The sequence below is a fragment of the Lepidochelys kempii genome, chromosome 5 (genome assembly GCF_965140265.1).
Source record: "Lepidochelys kempii isolate rLepKem1 chromosome 5, rLepKem1.hap2, whole genome shotgun sequence".
Lineage (NCBI taxonomy): Eukaryota > Metazoa > Chordata > Testudines > Cheloniidae > Lepidochelys > Lepidochelys kempii.
In genome coordinates, this window is record NC_133260.1 from 52,175,163 (window position 1) to 52,197,477 (window position 22,315).

The window sequence follows — 22,315 nt, forward strand, 5'->3', positions numbered from 1 at the left end:
CCTGGGTGCCGTGCAGAGGCCCATTGCCCCTGCACCCGGAACCCCACAACGAGCCCCTGTGATTCAAATCTCCCACTGAGCCACCCCTACCCAGATTGCCCCACACAGAAACCTCTCACCCACACACCTGGATCCCTCCACACTAAGCCCCTCCACACTTGGATCCTGCTGTGCTGAGCCTGCTCACTCACACCAGATGTACCTGGGGCAGAGAGGCAGGGCCCCGGGGTGTTTCTGGGGCAGGCCTGGCCCTTGCACTATGTCAGGGTCAGGTGCGGCCTCACTGCCAAGTCCCTGTATGGGGGGACATGGGAGCTTCAGGGTGATCTCCCACCTCAATGCAGCCAGTGTGCTCTGCTCCGCACTGCCATGCTGGAGCCACATTTATATAATGACAAATAAAATTGACAGAATTTTGCAGAATTTTAAAATATTGTGTGCAGAATTTTTAATTTTTTAGCACAGAATTCCCTCAGGAGTAAATCCTCAACCGTGCTTTTTATGCAGACAATATTTTTTGCTTTATTTCTACTCCTAACGCCTGAGCACTGTGGAGCCAATAGATCATTTTGGTCAGTTCTCGAGGCTATATATTAGTTATAAGAAATCCAAAGCTCTAGATATATTGCCACATATGCCTTTAATTTTTCTTCAGACTTTCCTCTTTGTTGGGCCTGCAAATCTCCTCGAAGCACCACTCGGAACATAATCAAAACATTTATCCTCCGATAAAAACCTTTAAAGATACAATGAATCACTGGAAAAGCCTCTCCTTTTCCTTAAGTGCATGTATACACCTAATTAAAATGGTACCACATCCACCTGTTTTATATCATCTCCCACTATTTCCTATTCTATTCTCTGTGAGGGATATTAAGAAAATAAACAGCTCACAGAGTTTATTTGAGTTAGCAATGACTCTAAAAAAACCATAAAACTTCTTTGGCATTTAGGAGGCGATGACTATGAGTTTCCTGATCTCTGACATTACATTCAGCTGGGGCACACTGTGAATTGGTCACACCGCATAAACATGTTCAATTAGAGCAGACTAGGACTGAGTGAGCTGCTCTGCCTTGCTTCTCGCACTGTGAATATACACTATACGATTAAAGTTGAACCCTTCACTATGCCCCATGTTTAGGGCATGGAAACTTGCTCACTCTCATACAAGAAAACCTATGGCGCAGCCCCCTCTCTTGTCAATTCATGGCAATCCCAATTTGAATCCAGAAGAAAGGTATCTACATCACAAGTGATAGCATCTGAAAAGTTTAGTTAACAGCAGCGTGAAATAGTGCTAGAAAAAAAATCTTGAGCTGCTCTTACAAGTAATGTTTGTCCCATTGCCTGCGGAGTCTGAAGTCAGATAAAAGGAAGAAAGCTAGATTTGATGGTATCCTCACTTGCATTTCTACCTTGACAGACAAGATATCACTCTCCTCCTGTGTGAATATTTTTATCTGAAACAAATGAACAGCATTAAAAAAATACAGAATGAAGAACATAAATGGACAACTTCACCAGCTTTTCACTTGTCAAGAGAACATGCAACATATGTCTGACAGGCAGTGAGATGCAGTTGAGTATTTAAGATTAAAAAAAGAAAAGAAGTACTAGTGGCACCTTAGAGACTAACCAATTTATTTGAGCATCAGCTTTCGTGAGCTACAGCTCACTTCATCCGAGTCGCACTCAGAGGCTTGCTATGTAAAAGGGGTCACCAGTACAAAAGTTTGTGAACCACTGGTATAGTCTGTATAAGCCAGTTATAGTATTGAAAAACTGTTTCACAAAAGTTTTAAGAGTTTTTTTTTTTTTTTTTTGGTATTTCTCTACTGCTGAACCCACGCCAACTGTACACGGCCCAGGGTGTGTGACAAGCCCAATTCCTGTGTGATTTCCACAAACACTAGGACACCCTTTTCTGGTACAGAAAAAAAGCCTCTTCAGTAAGGCTGTGTTGACATAGCCTTGTGGCTAAAAGCTGCATAGTGTAGACAACCCAGAGAAAAGAGGACTGCAATGAAGAAGTAAAGGAGTCATATTGGAGAGGAACCAACTAAAAGCCTCCAAGGCATTGAAACTCTCAGGTAATTCAGCAGACTCCTGGAAAGGATTCAAACAGAGGTTTGATGTATAAATGCAAGCAGCTGGCTCTGGTGAGAAAGAAGACCAGCAGAAAACAGCAATCTCCTTAAATATTTCAGGACTTGAGGCAGTGGATGTCTTTTATAGCATGCAACTAAATCAGGCAGACATTTGAAGAATATTGTATACCTTAAAAGAGTGAAACATTTGACAGGTACAGTATAAGTTTCACCTAAGAAGACAAACTGAAAGGAGTGTCCTTTGAAGAGTTCCTAACAGAACTGAAGCTAATGAGCTCAACCTGCAACAATGGACAGTTAACAGATTGTTATAAGGGATCGAATTGTAATTGGAAACAAAGATCCAAAGCTGAAAGAAGAGTGTTGGATGACACAGAGCTAACTTTGGATAAAGACTGTGTCAGGCAGCAGCAATCACTCAAAACAGAATAATAACAATGGAAGGAAAAGAGGACACTGCCACTCTGGATAGAGTGACAAAAGAGAAAAAACTGGCGATCAATAAGTCAGTACAGAACAAAAAACACAGAGAAGCCTGAAAAAAGCAAAGCATGAGAGTTTGCAAGGGAAATCTTCAAGGACTGCACAAGGTGTGGACAAAAACAGACTTCAACAATGCCCAGCTTTTGGGAAGAACTGCAATATTTGTAAGAAATACAATCCTTTTGCCAAAGTCTGCAACTAGTATGAACAGCTGCAGAAGAGGAAAGCATGCATGCTGCTGCAGTGATCCAGGAAGAGAGCAGGGACAGCAACAGAAAAAGAAAAGGAGTTCTTGTGGCACCTTAGAGACTATAAATTTGTTAGTCTCTAAGGTGCCACAAGTACTCCTTTTCTTTTTGTGAATGCAGACTAACACGGCTGCTACTCTGAAACCAACAGAAAAAGGAGTTTTATCTGGGACAGTGGTTTTCAACCTGTGGTCTGTGGACTCATGGGGATCCACAGACTATGTTTAAAGTTTCCAAAGGGGTCTGCACGTCCATTTGAAATTTTGTAGGTGTCCACAGATGAAAAAAGATTAAAAACTACCGATCTAGGAGCTGTATCTTAAGAGGAACAGATGAATGCACAGTTTCCTTATAGACTAATGGGACTCTTATATTTTGACACTGGTGCTCTGGTAAATGTTGTTTCAGATATTAGTTTTAAAAAGTTAAAGAAAAAAACATGAAAAAAAATGGTGAGCAAACAGGTTAAATTGAAAGTTTATAATGGGGAACTCATTCCTACTAGATGTATGTGTGTACCAAAAGTGAAGGTAAAAGATATGACTGGCGTAAAAGTATTTTATTACTTTAGATGCATTGCCTGGATTTTAGCAGATTCCCTTACATGAGAGGAGTGCTATATGGAAGATATTGCTTACTCAGATTACCTTTTGATCTAAAATCTGCTCCAGAAGTCTTTCATAGAAATGTGCAGCAAATATTTGAGGGAACTGAAGGCACAGAAAGCAGCACAATAGAGAATCAGAATTACAGGTTACAGAGAGCATTGGACAGGACTAGAGCAGAAAGCCTGAAGCTAAATAAGCAAAAATGTAAATTCAGGCTCAGAGAAATTAACCTATTTAGGAAAAAGGTTAACTGAATAAGGGGGATATATTGATCTTACCAGAACACAAGATATAACAAATATGCTACATCCAGAAAACAAGGAGGGATTACAGAGGTTCATAGGAATGGCTAATTTTTTTGGTAAATTTAAACCTAATTTGGCTGCAGAAACCAGCAACCTCTGTGCAGTCATGCAAAAGAATAACCAGCGGACATAGGATGCTAACCTGGACAAAGAGTTTGGTGATTTAAAACAAGTGATTCAGAAAACCCGTTCTAAGGTATTTTGACAGCAAGAGGCAGACCTAATTGTCCACTGATGCCTCCAAAGAAGGGATAGGGGCTGTTTTGCTACAAAGATATGATGAGCATTGGAGACCGAAGGCATATGCATCCAGGGCTCTTACAAAAACAGAATGCCACTATGCCCAAATTGAAAAGGAAGCTTTACCTCTGGTGCATGGTTGTAAAATATTTCATGTGTTTCTTTTAGAAGACTAATTGTTGCAGAAATAGCATGGTTTATGGGCCTGGGGTACCACATAGACTGCTTTGGATTTGGGAAGCCCAGGGCTTTCAGGGTCCAGAGTTCTGGAGCAGCCTGCCACTTGGACTGCCTCAGATTTGGGGAGCCCACAGCTTTCAGGATTCATGCCTCCAGGGCTGCCTGCCAGATGAGATTTAATTCATGAAGCTAGGGTTTCATTCCTTTTTCTTGGAGAATGTGACAAGGTGTATCAACCCCTTGGACAGGAGGGGGTTAAGAAGCAACTCTGGGCTCAGGGGCCCCACCCCTCCGCCTGTGATGAACATGCTCAGGTTGGAGGCGGGGTTTAAAAGGCTGCCAGACAGTTCACTCTGATGCTGGCAAGCCAGGGAGAAGGATGTGCTCTGGGATCTCCAGGGCAGGATGTGACCTAATTCCTCCACCAAGCCAGGGAATGGGGGGAGCTGCCGCTTCCAGAGACTGGGACCAGGGCCAGAAGCCCGGAAGGTAGCTGGGATGCAGTATGATGGACAGCCTCTGAGAACCCTGGGTCAGAACCCGATGGAATGGGAGGTCCTGGGTTTCCCTACTCCTCCTGTGAGCTGCATCCATGAAGTGGAGCAACAGCCAGTGAGGCAGAGCCACCATCCATGAGCTGTACCCAGTAGGCAAGGACGCTACTGGAGACAAACCCCTGGGCATAACCGCCGCTTTGGCCTTTAACCACCAGGCAGGAGATGCTGCCTCCCACTCACAGAGAATTTCAAAAATTTTGTTTTCCTTTCCTAATCAGAACTAAACCAAATTTTGAAATATCAAAATAATTCATGAAACAGAATATACGTTGTCTGCCCAATTCTAAAGGTGAGCATGATCTGCCCCTCCAAATGTTACTGAAGTTGGCATGCAACTCTTCCACAATTCTGGACTTACATTATCCAGAGTGCTGGTTATTTCCCATCCACATTTTGTTGCCAGGACTGTCAGGGTGGCTACATTGCTGTAACTCAAGTATGCCTGAAATGTAAGATATACTATTAAAAATGAAGGGCTGATATAAAAGAGAATCTCATTTCTGTACCATAGTTACTCCAAAATCACAAACCAGGCAAATGTATTTTTTCCCTTAAGTGGTCTTCTTCCAGAAAACACAGTCCAGTAGTTTCTGAATTAAATACTTTCAATAGCTGAATTGTGTTTTCACATGGCCGATGGCAAAAGAACCCTAATTAAAAACACTAATTTGGGTTTCTTTGATGGATAAAATAAAGCAATAAACCCCTCTACTGTCAGAGAGACAATACGCTTCACCTCTGAGGCTACTAAATTAATGGTATACTTCAGTTTTCTTATAAGTAATTAAAATCTGCTAGCAAATTAACCTCTTCACTGCTGTTAGATTGTGCAAATATTTTGGCAGCTGCTTGAAAACAGAAGGTGTAATCAGAGGAGTGGATATCTGGACTGGATGCCTATTACTTGTGTTTGACAACACTGGATACGTACATGTCCAGGATGGAGCTGATATTTGGAAGTGGTAAAAAGAGAACATACAGTGCAAGAATCTTTAAAGACTTGTTTCAATTTCATCTTTAAAAAAAATGGATTATTCAGTTTGTTCAGATTTACTGTCTGTTTATATTTACTTTCCTGCAGAAAAAAATTTCTACATCCACAGAATTCAAACTCTGATGGTGACACACTCCAGTGCTGTCGTAGTCAATGGCAAATAATTTCCCACATTATACATCTCCAATTATTATTTATTTTCTTTTAGATTTAATTAAAAGGACCTAATACAACATCAAGGAGCTACTGGGGTTAAAAAAAAACTTTCATACAGAACATTCCACAATAAAATAAATCTAGGGATTTGTATAAATACACAAAATCATGGAAATTCAGGGCCAGTATTGCTAAACCATCCTTAGTTCACCCCACTATGCGTAAGTATTGCTACACATAGACTATATACATTTACCCACTCTTCCGACATTAGGTACAGCAAGTCAAGTTAAGATGCTAACTGTTTGGGTCAGATCTTTAGCATTGTTTTGACACATGCAGAATGTCCAAATGTACCTCTAAGACTATGTATGTGGATGAATTCAGATGATGTAAGTATTACCTGGTTGCTTCTATCCCAGAGATCAGAGGAAGGAGTGTCTTCCTTATTGGAGAGGATATATTTTCTGAAATACATATTATGTATACAAAGAGGTAAAAAAAAGCAAATAGCATTCATTGTCTTCCTTCAGTGTACAATGACAACCACTTACATAGTATTCAGCATCTTCTGAATGCTTTACAAATATTAATTAATTAATCCTCACGACAACACAGTGAGTTAAGTAAGCATTAGCTCCTCTTTTTTTCCCAAAAAAGGATGGGGAACACACAAGAGGGCCCAAATATTTCTTGACTTACTCAGATGAATAGTAGCCATTGATTTCATCATGACTTAGGCAAACAGGATCAGGTCCAGAAATGCTAAGTGACAATAGCTATTTAATCTGAGAAGACTTAAAATAATGAGCACAGTATATGTAAAAAAAACCCATTCACTTCTGCCCCACTGTGAAAGTTACCTTTGAAATTTATATATACCTGGTTAGTCTAATTCTCCTGCGTGCAATAGCTCCATGATATCTTCTCAAACCATCCTTCACAAGAAGCAAAATGAAACAGAAATAATCTGATTGAATTATGATACATTCTACTTTGATAATGTTGTGCAAATAAAAGACAATTAAGGATTATTTATTAAAAGGGACACTGTCACATACCAAATGTAAAGTATGTTATTTAAACCCCTCTGCCCCAAAATAACTGCACTAATTACAATGGAATTTCCCCAGGTACGGACTTGATCAATTTTTTTTAATGTGATGTATCCTGTTACATAGCAAAAATAATCTAACTACCAGTCTGGAGTATCCTAGTAGCATAGTGTTATTACATGGACTTTTTCCCAAGAGCAATAAAGAAGTACAATGCTAAACATTCTGTACTTGCCAAAAGTGCCACCTTTTAGATAAAATATTAATCCAAGGGACTTTCTACACAGAGCTCAACATGGAAAGCAATATTTGAGGGATTTCTATACCGCTTTAGCATGTCTGCATTGGAGAACAGAGGGCAGTGCATTATGAAAAATTAGAAGTGAGTACTGCACAATAGGGTTGATCACCACCTCAAACTGACTATTCAGTCACTACTTTTTTCCATTGCTATTCCATTGAGAATAGAAATTTCAAAAGCGACTAAGTAATTTAGGAGCATAAATCCCACTGAATGTCAATGGGACTTGTGCTGTGTGACTTAGGTGCTTTTGAAAATATCACACCTAACCTTCTATTTTAGTCTGTTAGTCTGCATATTTTTTCTTCTTCAACTGCAGTAGAAAGCAGCTTCTTTTTTTATTTCTGCTTCAGAGCTGGTACTCTGTTCCTGTTAGAAAAAAGGGACTGGAGTTAATGCCCTGTGAGGTGCTGCTTAGCTGAAGCATTGCTTCTCTAGTTGAAGTTAAGGTGCCAGCAGCCATCGCATTTTTTAGAAGAGTGGCGATAATGCTGACGTAAGAGTCAGCTTTCCCTCTTGAAACAAGATGGAGTTTAATGTTCAAGGTAGTGCATTGGCTAGCGTGGAGTGCATATGACTCCTCATTTCCTCACAAAGTCATTACCCTACTAGTCATTAATTCACTATTTTAGTAGCTCTTTTATTCCTGCCCTGGTGCTTTATGAAATTCTGTGAGAAAGAAAAAAGAGCTAACAAAAGATTACATCATAGCAGACTATTCAAACAGAAGTTTTATATTCATGAAGATTTAAAAGCTCAACGAACCACTTTAAGGGATCCATGTACTTGGGCTGGAATGTTCAAAGGAGCCAAAGGGAGTTAGGCACTAACTCCCATTGAAATTCAGTGGGACTTGGGTGCCTGACTCCAGCAACTTCCTTTACAAATCCCCAGGCTAGTAAGGAGTTGCTCAATTACCCTACAAGCATTCTCAAGTTCAGAATATCCTCTTGAGGAGGAGGAAGAGAAAGTAATTCAGTTTATAACCTTGTTTAGCTCTTCACTTCCCCGGAATGTCTGACAGTGATTGGCTGTGTGATATGCATTACTTTTGGGTTGGACTATATAAGCCATCTCTATATTCATTTTCTCTCTCATGTAAAGAGCTGACCTTTGTAGTGGGTTTGACTCTGGGGAAGATGAGGAGCTCTCCTTTGTCATTTACAGCATTAAAAATCAGAAAAGCACTGTTAATATGCCGCGCTTGGCCTATGGTCCACTCCTCACAGTTGTAGGCCTCAACACGAACGCCAACCTCAACACTGAAAGAAGAGTTTAAATGAATTATTTAACCATGACAGAATGACACAGAAGCAGCAATGAGACAAACATAATAACTAGAGCTGTTATATACTTCTTGGGTACAGGGAACAACAGTGATGGAAATCTGAGTATTTTGGACATATGAACAATTAATAATTAGTTTTCTATCTGGACACAGAGGCATATTTCAGCAGTGATGTAAAAGGTGGTGTAAGATTGTCAAGGTTCCTCCCCCACTCTGAACTCTAGGGTACAGATGTGGGGACCTGCATGAAAAACCTCCTAAGCTTATCTTTACCAGCTTAGGTCAAAACTTCCCCAAGGTACAAAATATTACATCCGTTATCCTTGGACTGGCCGCTACCACCACCAAACTAATACTGGTTACTGGGGAAGAGCTGTTTGGACGCGTCCTTCCCCCCAAAATACTTCCCAAAACCTTGCACCCCACTTCCTGGACAAGGTTTGGTAAAAAGCCTCACCAATTTGCCTAGGTGACTACAGACCCAGACCCTTGGATCTTAAGAACAATGAACAATCCTCCCAACACTTGCACCCCCCCTTTCCTGGGAAATGTTGGATAAAAAGCCTCACCAATTTGCATAGGTGACCACAGACCCAAACCCTTGGATCTGAGAACAATGAAAAAGCATTCAGTGTTTTACAAGAAGACTTTTAATAAAAAATAGAAGTAAATAGAAATAAAGAAATCCCCCCTGTAAAATCAGGATGGTAGATATCTTACAGGGTAATTAGATTCAAAAACATAGAGAACCCCTCTAGGCAAAACCTTAAGTTACAAAAAAGATACACAGACAGAAATAGTTATTCTATTCAGCACAATTCTTTTCTCAGCCATTTAAAGAAATCATAATCTAACACATACCTAGCTAGATTACTTACTAAAAGTTCTAAGACTCCATTCCTGTTCTGTCCCTGGCCAAGACGACTACAGACAGACACAGACCCTTTGTTTCTCTCCCTCCTCCCAGCTTTTGAAAGTATCTTGTCTCCTCATTGGTCATTTTGGTCAGGTGCCAGCGAGGTTACCTTTAGCTTCTTAACCCTTTACAGGTGAGAGGAGCTTTCCCCTGGCCAGGAGGGATTTCAAAGGGGTTTACCCTTCACTTTATATTTATGACACGCCCCCCAAATCTCAGCTAGGGTGAAACACTGGCTGGGATTTCTTCCTGGAGCTCTAGGAAAACAGAGTTAATAAGACACATGCATCTCTAAATATACTACCAAGTACATAAAGACTAACAATATTTTCCACATCTCAAGGACGATTTTAACCAGTTGATTCTGGGAAACTTTCACGGGAGAGTGCATCAGCCACTTTGTTAGAAGCTCCTGAGATGTGTTGGATGTCGAAATCAAAATCTTGGAGAGCTAAACTCCACCGAAGAAGTTTTTTGTTAGTTTCTTTGACGGTGTGAAGCCACTTTAGTGCAGCATGGTCGGTTTGCAGGTGGAAACGCCGTCCCCAAACATATGGGCGTAGCTTTTCCAGAGCGTAGACAATGGCATAACATTCTTTTTCAGTGACTGACCAGTTGCCCTCCCTCTCAGACAGTTTTTTGCTGAGAAACACTACAGGGTGGAATTCTTGATCAGGTCCTTTCTGCATTAAAACTGCTCCCACACCATGCTCGGATGCATCTGTGGTTACTAGGAACGGTTTGTCAAAGTCTGGGGCCCTTAGTACAGGGTCAGACATGAGTGTCGCTTTAAGCTTGTTAAAGGCCTTCTGACACTTTCCGGTCCACTGAACAGCATTTGGCTGTTTCTTTTTGGTTAGGTCTGTCAGTGGGGCAGCGATTTGGCTGTAGTGCGGTACAAATCGTCTGTAATAACCGGCCAAGCCTAAGAAAGATTGAACCTGTTTCTTTGACTTTGGGACAGGCCACTTTTGGATAGCATCCACTTTGGCCTGTAGGGGGCTGATAGTTCCTTGATCCACCTGGTGTCCAAGGTAAGTCACTCTGTTTAGGCCTATTTGACACTTCTTAGCCTTAACAGTTAGTCCTGCCTCCCTTATGCGCTCAAGGACTTTTTGTAGATGTTCCAGGTGGTCTGCCCAGGAATCCGAAAATATGGCCACATCGTCAAGGTAGGCGACTGCATATTCTCCTAATCCCGCTAGGAGACCATCTACAAGTCTTTGGAAAGTGGCGGGTGCATTTCGCAGCCCGAAAGGGAGTACATTAAATTCATACAGCCCGAGATGTGTGATGAAGGCTGACCTTTCCTTGGCAGATTCATCTAGCGGTACCTGCCAGTACCCCTTGGTTAAGTCCAAGGTAGAGATGAACTGGGCCCGTCCCAGTTTCTCTAATAGTTCATCAGTGCGTGGCATTGGATAGTTGTCTGGGCGAGTTACAGCATTTAGCTTACGGTAGTCCACGCAAAAACGTATTTCCCCATCTGGTTTGGGAACTAGAACCACTGGAGATGCCCATGCACTTTCAGAGGGGCGGATAACACCCATCTGTAACATATCCTGGATCTCCCGTTCTATAGCAGTTTTAGCTTGAGGAGACACCCGGTAAGGGTGGACCCTAATTGGGTGAGCATTACCTGTGTCAATGGAGTGGTATGCCCGTTCAGTCAGTCCTGGGGTGGCTGAGAACGTTGGCGCGTAGCTAGTGCACAGCTCCTGGATCTGCTGTCGCTGCATACGCCCAAGGGTCATGGAGAGGTTCACCTCTTCCACACCACCAGCACATTTCCCTTCGTAATAGACACCTTCAGGCCACTCAGCATCGTCTCCTCCCTGGGCTGTAAACTGACAAACCTTTAATTCTCTGGAATAAAAGGGCTTTAGAGAATTAATATGATATACCTTAGGCTTTCGGTTGGAGGTGGGGAATGCTATGAGATAATTAACAGCTCCCAGGCGCTCCTGGACCACGAATGGCCCTTCCCACGATGCTTCCATTTTATGGGCCTGGAGCGCCTTTAAGACCATGACCTGGTCTCCTACTTTGAAGGAACGCTTTCTGGCATGTTTATCATACCAGGCTTTTTGCTCTTTTTGAGCATCCTGTAAGTTTTCTCTAGCAAGGGCTAAAGAGGTTCGGAGGGTGTTTTGTAGGTTGGTTACAAAGTCCAGAATGTTAGTTCCTGGAGAAGGTGTAAATCCCTCCCATTGCTGCTTCACCAACTGCAATGGCCCCTTAACCTCACGGCCATATACAAGTTCAAATGGGGAAAACCCTAAACTGGGATGTGGTACAGCTCTGTAGGCAAAGAGCAACTGCTGCAATACTAGGTCCCAATCATTGGAGTGCTCATTTACGAATTTACGTATCATGGCCCCCAAAGTTCCATTAAACTTCTCCACCATGCCATTTGTTTGATGATGGTAAGGAGTGGCAACCAAGTGATTTACCCCATGAGCTTCCCAAAGGTTTTTCATAGTTCCTGCCAGGAAATTAGTCCCTGCATCTGTGAGGATGTCGGAGGGCCAACCTACCCTGGCAAAAATGTCTGCTAGTGCCTGGCACACACTTTTAGCCCTGGTGTTGCTTAGAGCTACTGCTTCCAGCCATCGGGTGGCAAAATCCATGAAAGTCAGTATGTACTGCTTTCCTCTGGGTGTCTTTTTCGGAAAAGGACCCAGAATATCCACAGCTACTCGCTGAAATGGAACTTCAATGATGGGGAGTGGCTGGAGAGGAGCTTTGACCTGGTCTTGAGGTTTTCCCACTCTTTGGCACACCTCACAAGACTGGACATAGGTAGAAACATCCTTGCCCATTCCCTCCCAGTGGAATGACCCCCCCAAACGGTCTTTGGTCCTGTTCACCCCAGCATGGCCACTAGGGTGATCATGGGCTAAGCTCAAGAGCTTGGCCCGGTATTTAGTTGGAACTACCAACTGTCTCTGAGGATGCCAGTCTTCCTGGTGTCCCCCAGAAAGAGTTTCCTTGTATAAAAGTCCTCTTTCTACAACAAACCTGGATCGATTAGAAGAGCTGAGAGGCGGTGGGTTGCTCCGTGCCGCCGTCCACGCTCTCTGGAGGCTTTCATCTGCTTCCTGTTCGGTCTGGAACTGTTCCCTTGATGCTGGAGACATCAGTTCCTCATTGGATTGGGGACATAGGCTTGGTCCCTCTGGAAGCGATATAGGGGATGGAGCTGTTTCTGTTGACTGTGAACCGCTCTCCGCTGGTGCACTATGTTGGGATTCAGGCTCCGGCTGAGCCTCTTGTGTAGGGTTATCGGCTGCTGCCAGTTCAGGTTCGGTGGGGCCCTCTGGTGTTGAGGTTGCAAGTACTGGATTCAGTGCTGGCACGGGGTCTGGTGTTGGTTGTTTGGCTGGTTCCGGTTCTGGGACTGGTTCCGTCTGGGTCTCTGGGACTGGATCCACTACTGCTGTTGCAGACATTGGCCTGGGGTCCGGGTCCATCACCTCTGACCGGGCCCTGATAGAAGTTTCCGGAACAGAGCTAGGCCCCACGGCTTGTTTAGCCTGGCTGCGGGTGACCGTTCCCACCCTCTTGGCCTGCTTCACGTGATTGGCCAAGTCTTCCCCCAACAGCATGGGGATGGGATAATCATCATAGACTGCAAAAGTCCACATTCCTGACCAGCCCTTGTACTGGACAGGCAACTTGGCTGTAGGCAAATTGAAAGAGTTGGACTTGAAGGGTTGAATCGTCACTTGGATCTCTGGGTTGATTAAATTGGGGTCCACTAAGGAAGCATGGATAGCTGACACTTGTGCTCCGGTGTCCCTCCACGCGGTGACCTTCTTCCCGCCCACACTCACAGTTTCCCTCCGCTCCAAGGGTATCTGGGAGGTATCTGGGCCTGTGGACCTCTGGTGTGATTCCGGTGCAATGAACTGTAATCTGTTGGGGTTCTTGGGGCAGTTGGCCTTTACATGCCCCAGCTCATTACATTTAAAACATCGTCCAGCTGACGGGTCACTGGGGCGAGGTGGGTTGCTGGAGAACAGGGTGGTGGGACGATAAGGGGTCTGGAGGGTTCTTTGGGAGGTAGGTGGGGCTTTGGGCGGCCCCCGGTAATAGGGTGTGGTCTGGGGTGGTCCCTTCTGGTCTCCGCTCCAACTGCGACCAGTTTTCTTCTTCTCTGCCACCTCCACCCATCTGGCTCCAATCTCTCCTGCCTCAATTACAGTTTTGGGTTTCCCATCTAGGATGTATCTTTCTATTTCCTCAGGAACACCCTCTAAGAATTGTTCCATTTGCATTAGGAAGGGCAAATTTACTGGAGATTCAACACTTGCTCCTGATATCCAGGCATCCCAATGTTTCACAATGTGGTAGGCATGTCGGGTAAATGACATGTCTGGTTTCCACCTTAGGGCTCGGAACCTCCGACGAGACTGCTCGGGTGTTATCCCCATTCTGACTCTCGCCTTGGATTTAAACAGTTCATACTTGTTCATATGTTCTTTAGACATTTCAGCTGCCACCTCAGCTAAGGGTCCACTGAGCTGCGGCCTCAGCTCTACCATGTATTGGTCAGTAGAGATGTTGTACCCACGGCAGGCCCTTTCGAAGTTTTCTAAGAAGGCCTCAGTATCATCACCTGCCTTGTAGGTGGGGAACTTTCTGGGATGGGAAGTGGTACCTGGAGAAGGATTGCTAGGGTTTGTTGGTATATTCTGCTGGGCCTTTATCCTCTCCATCTCCTCCACATGCTTCCTTGCCTCCATTTCCCTCTTGTGGGCAGCCTCCTGTACCTCCTTCTCCAGCCGCATGAGTTCTATCTGTCTTTCATGTTCCCTTTGTTTTTCCTCAGCCTGAAATTTGGCTAATTCCAGCTGTAGTCGAGCCGAGGATTTGGCCATTCTAACCTCTCTGTTTTTAACTAACTTTACACCCGAGGTTTAGAAATAAACAAACAAAACTTGGCTGTAAAATTTTGCTGTGCTGGAATAGAATACCTATTCTCTGATAGTGATTGTCAGCCTACAGAAAAAGACAATTCCCTTGTCTCTGCTCTGGGCCCAAATTAAAGCAAAAAACCTCCAACTACTTGGAAACCTGCTTACCCAGCCCAAAGAAAAAAAAATTTCTTTTCAAACCTGTGCTCCTTGTAAAACAAAAAAAAAATCAAAATCCTAAAAAAAACCCTGCCACTTTTGTCTCCAGGCAAATGGGTAGAGCACACACCCCCTATTTACTTTTAGGAAGAAAAGAAAAATAAAACCTCTGGGTTGGAAGACTGTGAATTTCCCTGCAGGAGTTAAGTACCCTGCCTCCAGGCAAAGAAAACCTGCATTTCACAAGATAATCCCCTTTTGTCTCTGCTTGGCCACAAAGCAGAGAGAAACCAAGCTGCTTTCAGTTTCAAAGCTGCTTTCTGGACTTCCTAAAAATTCCTTTTTAAAATCTGTATTTCTAGTTCAAAAAATCTCAACTGGATCTCAAAATGATTTCAGGTTAATCCCACCACTGTGCCACCATGTCACGGTTCCTCCCCCACTCTGAACTCTAGGGTACAGATGTGGGGACCTGCATGAAAAACCTCCTAAGCTTATCTTTACCAGCTTAGGTCAAAACTTCCCCAAGGTACAAAATATTACATCCGTTATCCTTGGACTGGCCGCTACCACCACCAAACTAATACTGGTTACTGGGGAAGAGCTGTTTGGACGCGTCCTTCCCCCCAAAATACTTCCCAAAACCTTGCACCCCACTTCCTGGACAAGGTTTGGTAAAAAGCCTCACCAATTTGCCTAGGTGACTACAGACCCAGACCCTTGGATCTTAAGAACAATGAACAATCCTCCCAACACTTGCACCCCCCCTTTCCTGGGAAATGTTGGATAAAAAGCCTCACCAATTTGCATAGGTGACCACAGACCCAAACCCTTGGATCTGAGAACAATGAAAAAGCATTCAGTGTTTTACAAGAAGACTTTTAATAAAAAATAGAAGTAAATAGAAATAAAGAAATCCCCCCTGTAAAATCAGGATGGTAGATATCTTACAGGGTGATTAGATTCAAAAACATAGAGAACCCCTCTAGGCAAAACCTTAAGTTACAAAAAAGATACACAGACAGAAATAGTTATTCTATTCAGCACAATTCTTTTCTCAGCCATTTAAAGAAATCATAATCTAACACATACCTAGCTAGATTACTTACTAAAAGTTCTAAGACTCCATTCCTGTTCTGTCCCTGGCCAAGACGACTACAGACAGACACAGACCCTTTGTTTCTCTCCCTCCTCCCAGCTTTTGAAAGTATCTTGTCTCCTCATTGGTCATTTTGGTCAGGTGCCAGCGAGGTTACCTTTAGCTTCTTAACCCTTTACAGGTGAGAGGAGCTTTCCCCTGGCCAGGAGGGATTTCAAAGGGGTTTACCCTTCACTTTATATTTATGACAAAGATAAATGTCAGGACTAAAATAGGTAGAAAATGAACTGAAGTAGCAAAGTAGTGTAGGTGCTTAGATATCCAATGATGAGCAGAGTGTGGGAACTTGGGGCCGGAGGGGGAAGACTTGGGGGTGGGAGCGAACTTGCACTGATTTGGCATTCAGATGTGCACGATAAGGGTAACTCACAGCAAGCTGGTGTCCTGGGAGGACCAAATTTAGCCCTGGATAGAAGAGAGTAGCAGTGGGAGTTACATCTATTGCCACCAGGACCCTATTTTCTCCAGAAATATTGACATGGCACAATATAAGCTGACGTTCGAGGAGGGTCTGCTGTAACTTATACCCTCCTAAAAAACACAAGGACTACTGATACAGGCTAACACAGCTACCACTCTGAAACCTTATACCGTCCTGTGGCTTTTCTTGTGGCACTTTCGTCTACCTTCTAAGGCCACAGCCTCTGGTCTGGCTGAGCAGTGCTTATCACAGGACCAGGGGTCGGAGTGGGGGCAAAGATGGGTTTAAGCGACGTTGACATTCCCCGTCCCAGGCTGGCTAAGGAACTGTCACTTCCCTGGTGTCATTTACTTATGCCTGACTGCAAGGAGTCATTCCAGTAGCTGGGGATCCCCCTGGCAAAGGGGTATTGCAACCACACACACTCTTTGCTAGGTTTCAGAAAGGGGGTCGTGGTGTAGGAGCCTCTATAGTGGCCTTAAGTCACTGGAGGTTTCTCCCACCATGGGGGGATCCTCAGAAGGTAGGATCCACTGTGTTTAAGTCTGCTTTATGCCACAGGATTGGTACAAAGCAGACTTCCAGAAATTCAAGCATTAGGCCCTTTCATTGTGCTAAATAAATGCTCCTTAACACTCATATTCTGCCCAACTTAGAACCAATCGCAACTGGTATAAAGGCTTCTATGGCAGCTGCACCCATTTATTCCAGGCTGCATTTGGCTCGGTTTAACACCAGATGTACTCACCCTCCCCTTCTTCCTCCTTCTTCCAAAAGAAGAGTTTTGCAACCAGGAAGCAGCTGCAAGGGCCTGGACTCTGCAATAAGCTCCACACAGATAGAGCCCTGTACCCACATGGAGTATACTCCAGGATCAGGGTCCAAATGACTACAATGTCCAATTGGAGACTTGGAGTTCCATTGGACTGCTTAGCATTACACTTGAAATTAAGGTTTGCAGAACTGGGATATCAATCACTAGAGGGTATGGATAATCTTTTAGATTTGAATAAACAATAAACCAAGCTTCAAACTATTTTTGAAGTGAGAAAAGCAGAGCTATTTTAAAAATATTTCTTCATCAAAAACCTGATAAGGAAAACCCCAGTGAGGGCTTGAGTCTGAAACATTCAGGAGGGATTGTGCTATAGAGGGGCAGTAAGACAAGCACATAGATAGTTTTACCTTTTCTGAAATGTGTTGTTAACTATTGCTTTGAAGACAAGACGATCGCCAACAGTGGAGGGTCCCCGGAATTTAAACATATCAACTGATTTCAAGATGGGATATGAATGACAGAGACGGCTGAATGAGAAAGCAGGAGAGACACAAAATGGAATATATGGCCTTGTAATTCTTTTTTCTGTATTGGTACAGCCCAGGATTATTTGGCATACTTAAAGTAATGAGGTTGGCACAAATTAGAAGTTCACAATGCAAGCCTAATTTAATCCCTAGATTTCCCATAAATGACAGCACATTCAGCTAAATAATGGCACAGAATTTGGGTCTCAAAATATAATACCACTGCTATTGTGCTGCTTCATTTGCAATGCACTTTACAAACATTTAACTAATTAATCCTCACTCCTTGTTATAAACCTCATATTGGGCCAAATTATGAACCCCTTACTCTCATTCATTCAGTAGTACCTTACTTCTCAAAGAGTTCCGTTCACTTAAACAGGGCTACTTTTGGAGTAAGATATTGTTCAGTGTGAGTAAAGAGTTCACAATCGGGACCTATTTGAGTTAGTGAAACTTCCTCAGGGCCAAAGACGATGTATCTATGTAAGAACTTCAGTCCATACATCCTTTTTACCTCTGATGGTTTCTGCACATTTATCAGAAATTAATATAGTTTTGTGCAGTATATGATTATGTGAAACATTAAATAAAAATTCACCCAAATACAGCCTGCATTATTTTGTAATGACACTAAAAAATATGTCTTTTTTCTAAAAGTTGCATGCAACAACTGAAGTTGAGTCTCAGAACTGGGTTTTTAAACATGCAAAAAGCCAGTTAGATGTACAACTGGACATCTGCCCATGCAGAAACCCAAAGTTGCATGCCTAACTTCTAAAAATCAAGACTTAAAGGTATATTAATTTAATATAAATTCTCTTATTATTGTTGTTTACCTCATCCTTCCATCCCCCATACCTTTCTGTTGTTTATTACACTCACTAATATCTCTTTTCTCAATTTAGGCCCTGATCCTGAAAACACTTAATCACATGCATTACTTTGCACACCTGAGTTGTCCCATTGGAGCTTTGGAGTCCCACTGGATTACTTAGAATTGCACTTGTGATTAAGTAGTTACAGGATCATGATTTTTAAGTTTGTAAATTCTTGTAGGGGGACTTTTCTATTGTTCTTCACAGCCTTAAGCCCCAGTCCCAATTGGGGCCTCTAGGTGCTACTGCAGGATAAATAATAACAACAATGCAATTTATTTCCTGACTCTAAAGGGCCATATTCTGCCCTCATGAATGTGCATGAGACGCCCATCAAATTCAGTGAGAAAAGCAGACATATATAGTACAGAATTTCATCGTACACATTTTTAGCCTAGAAATGACACAGTTTTGTAGTAGTCTCAGCTCTTAATTCAATTGCGCTCTCTGTAAACTAATGTACCAGTATTGTTAAATGCACACAATTATCTGTTGCTAATTAATTGAACAGAGCATCTTTATAATAGGCTAATACATTAAATGACTTTGTAATTTCGTTAAACATAATTTGCTCTTCCTATTTAAAATGCTAAATGGGTATCTCATTTACTACACTCACAGTAAAGATACAATATTACCAAAAATACCAACGGGATGAAAGAACGTGATTTTTTTAAAGGGGGATTTTTCCTAAATATGAAGCTCTATTTTTCTAAAAAAACAAAGCCCCGAATACTTCTATTGGTCATATAAAATATCAGAAAGGACAGCCCTGTTTCAAATGGATTTTCAGTTACTGCAATACTGTCTTTAAGGTGCTCAATTTCTGTCACAATTTTTAGAAAGGGGAAATAACCTTTTGAAAAAACCTTTCTGTGGGTGTTTTAAATTTATTCTTCAAGTATTGCTTTTTCCCTCTCTCTTCCCCACCCCCTGCTTTCCCCATCTTAGCCTGTGGCCATAGCAACACTAACTGGTACCTACAAAGGTCAGAGCTAATTGTTGCCTTATAAAAGGTTTGTAGCGAGGGCAGCTATTTCTCAAACATAAAATACAAGCTCTCTTTCCATCCAATATTGTCTCTGCCATGAGCTATTATTCCTAAAAGTTTCAACCTGATAAATTATGTTAAATATTCATAGTTCCAAATAAACTATTTTAACTTTCAGGTTAGTTGTGTATTGATATATCAAAGGGAAACAGGGCCTGATATTTTGGACTGGGTCTCGGGTACACTGGCATAAATGAGGAGTAATTCCTTTGAAGTCAATGGAGTTACACACTGATGTAAAATCAGCGTGTTTTCTATTTTTAATAAAATGAGCTGTTTATCTAAGAACTAAAGAGAATCTCTTATCAGTACAACTAACTGGCTATGAATCAAAATTACATGAATAAGGAAAAGGAATGGCATTTAATTATTAAGGTAAAAAAGGAACACATCGCTAGCCTTCCTGCAATGAAGTAGGTCAGGTGGTGTGTGAGAGGAATTCTGATAGAAATTCAGGTCTCACATACAAAGAAGCTTTGTTTGTGTGGGAGACTAGCGTCAAGGCTGAGGTGATGGAACCCTCCAGCCTAGAGGCAGAAGGCAGAGCAGCTGCGCAATTGGGCCACAGCCACTAATGAACCTACAAGGGTAGCAATAATACTTTGCACTTTCATCTGTAGATCTCAAAGCACTTCACAAAGGATGCTGAGGAAGCGCTATTGCTCCCATTTTACAGATGTAGGAACTGGGAGACAGAGAAGGTAAGTGACCCACCCCAGATAAAACAGTGAGTCAATGGCTAGAATAGAACTCAGTTCTACTGATTCCCATGCCAGTGCCCATCCACACCTCCTGGTAGTGGCTCTCATATTGTTCAGACCCACTGGCCACACTCAAGTTTATCTCTGCTATGTATGGGGGCTGCAGACTGTCCTTGAGCAGCCTCTCCATTTTAAGATTTCATTGATGCTGGGCCAGAGGATTTGACCATATATGGAAGGATATTCCTGTGGTCAAGGCACTGCACTAGCCATCAGGATCTGGATTCTATTTCTAGCTGTGCTATTGACTTGCTTTGAAGCCTCAAGCAAATCACATAATCTCTCTGTCCCTCAGTTCTCCATCTGTAAAAAGGAGACAGCAATATTTCTCAGCAGTGTTGTGAAGCACTCAGACGTTCTGGAAATGAGTGCCATAGAAAAGCCTATATATAAATATGTAGACATCCCCTGCACCTCAACAGGAAGAGAGATCACAATACATTTTATTTTCACTTCTCATTTGTAACTAACCTCTGTGATGCCCTTAACATTAAAATGATGAATTTGGAGTACTTTTGATTTTCCACACAGCATGTCTTTTCAGAATCATATAGGACGACATCAAACAGAAAAGTACCTTGCTGAAATAGTAGCTACTGTCTCCATCCATGCCATAATCTGGCCACCAAATGTATTTCCATGATGGTTTGCATGAGGAGGCAGGACAAGTTCAATGCTCTGCACATGGGTTAGATCAGTTGAAATAGTATCTTCCTCTGTATTACTTACATTATCTGAAACATGGTAACACTACATTAATGGGATAGTTAAGTGAGTAGAGTTATTAGCTGTCCCAAGAGGGGAATATACCCTTTCCCCATCATTGTAGGAATCTATCGGCTTTTGGTACAATTTTAAAAAATGATTGTAGGGAGAAAGAAACCCACACCAGGGAGTGCCTGAAGCCAAAAGCCTGCTCCTTCTTTCAATAATAGTAACAGCCTGAAGCTCTACCAAGGTGCAAGGGCACCATAGCCTCTTGTCTGACAAGGGTGCAGAATGGAGAGAAACAGAACACCCTGGGGGCAGATCAAATTCTGTTAGGAGGGATGAGAATCTATCCTTCATACAAAAGCTATGTTAAAAGCACACATTCAGGGAACCAGACAGGTATGCAGCTCTCCTAATTGAAAATGTAGGCAACCTATGTATGCCAGTAAATTTTCATTATTACTCTACTTAATCTGCAATGTGTTTTATAAGTAAGTACAGTTTATTATATACTTTTGATATGAGTTGCAGTACTAAAAATTGCAAAACATGTGGATTTAAGACTGTAGAAAATTATTGTATCCTGTTGTACTGTATTACTTGTGAAATAGTGTGTGTTCATTAAATACTGTATTATAGTGAATAGCCATGCACTGGGGGCAGAGGTAGGGTTGTGTGCACAACAGTAACATTGCCAATTCATCTTTCAAGTGTTTAACCATACAACCTTAGCATTCTCTTACTGAAACTATTTCAATGGACTTACACGTGTATTTTCATCATCAGTATGTAAACATATTCATAAATATGCATATTACACAAGGTCTAATTAAGAATCTAGGGATAAACTGAACCCTTGTGTAACTCAATGAAGGTACATCAGGGATGAATTTAGCCCCCCAATGTCTTGTGTGAGAGGACTTAAAGATCACACTCTTTTATGTCTCAAGTCAGCTACATACTCAAGCATATGCATAACTTTAAGGATGTGAGTTGTCTTACTGAAGTCACTGCTTAAAGTTACATGTGTGTTAAGTACCTTGCTGAATCGGGGTCTTGACTGTAAGGTGCTCTGAATTTAAAAAAACAGTCTTTGTATTTTCAGTTACATCTTGATATAATAAGTTCAAGTATCAGATGTGTCATATTCCAAGCATGGAACAACTTCTGCGCCACAGGATTTCATATGACCCGAATTATGTCTTTGGCTTCTGCCCTAGTAAACTGTGGTTTACGATAATCAAATAACCATTTGGATGGCTGATTACCTTGCACTTTGGATCTACTTAAGGAGTTGTTTTAGAGTAACAGCCGTGTTAGTCTGTATTCACAAAAAGAAAAGGAGTACTTGTGGCACCTTAGAGACTACCCAATTTATTTGAGCATAACGAAAGCTTATGCTCAAATAAATTGGTTAGTCTCTAAGGTGCCACAAGTACTCCTTTTCTTTTTAAGGAGTTGTATAACTTGCATTCAGAAGACAAACTTCATTTTCTTGCTTGATGTATT

At 42.2% G+C, this 22,315-nt stretch overlaps 1 protein-coding gene across 2 annotated transcripts in view; it reads right to left on the reverse strand.

The window, feature by feature from the left end:
- ACOT12 (acyl-CoA thioesterase 12) overlaps positions 1-22,315 on the reverse strand; it is a 49,638-nt gene that overhangs the window by 9,590 nt on the left and 17,733 nt on the right. For both annotated transcript variants that reach the window (XM_073344384.1, XM_073344385.1), the window contains 7 exons: positions 20,673-20,829; positions 17,286-17,405; positions 8,350-8,500; positions 6,765-6,820; positions 6,286-6,349; positions 5,091-5,174; positions 1,330-1,463 (listed from right to left, as the gene is read on the reverse strand). In XM_073344384.1, the coding sequence (XP_073200485.1) occupies positions 1,330-1,463; positions 5,091-5,174; positions 6,286-6,349; positions 6,765-6,820; positions 8,350-8,500; positions 17,286-17,405; positions 20,673-20,829 (766 nt within the window). The remainder of the gene's footprint in view (positions 1-1,329; positions 1,464-5,090; positions 5,175-6,285; positions 6,350-6,764; positions 6,821-8,349; positions 8,501-17,285; positions 17,406-20,672; positions 20,830-22,315) is intronic.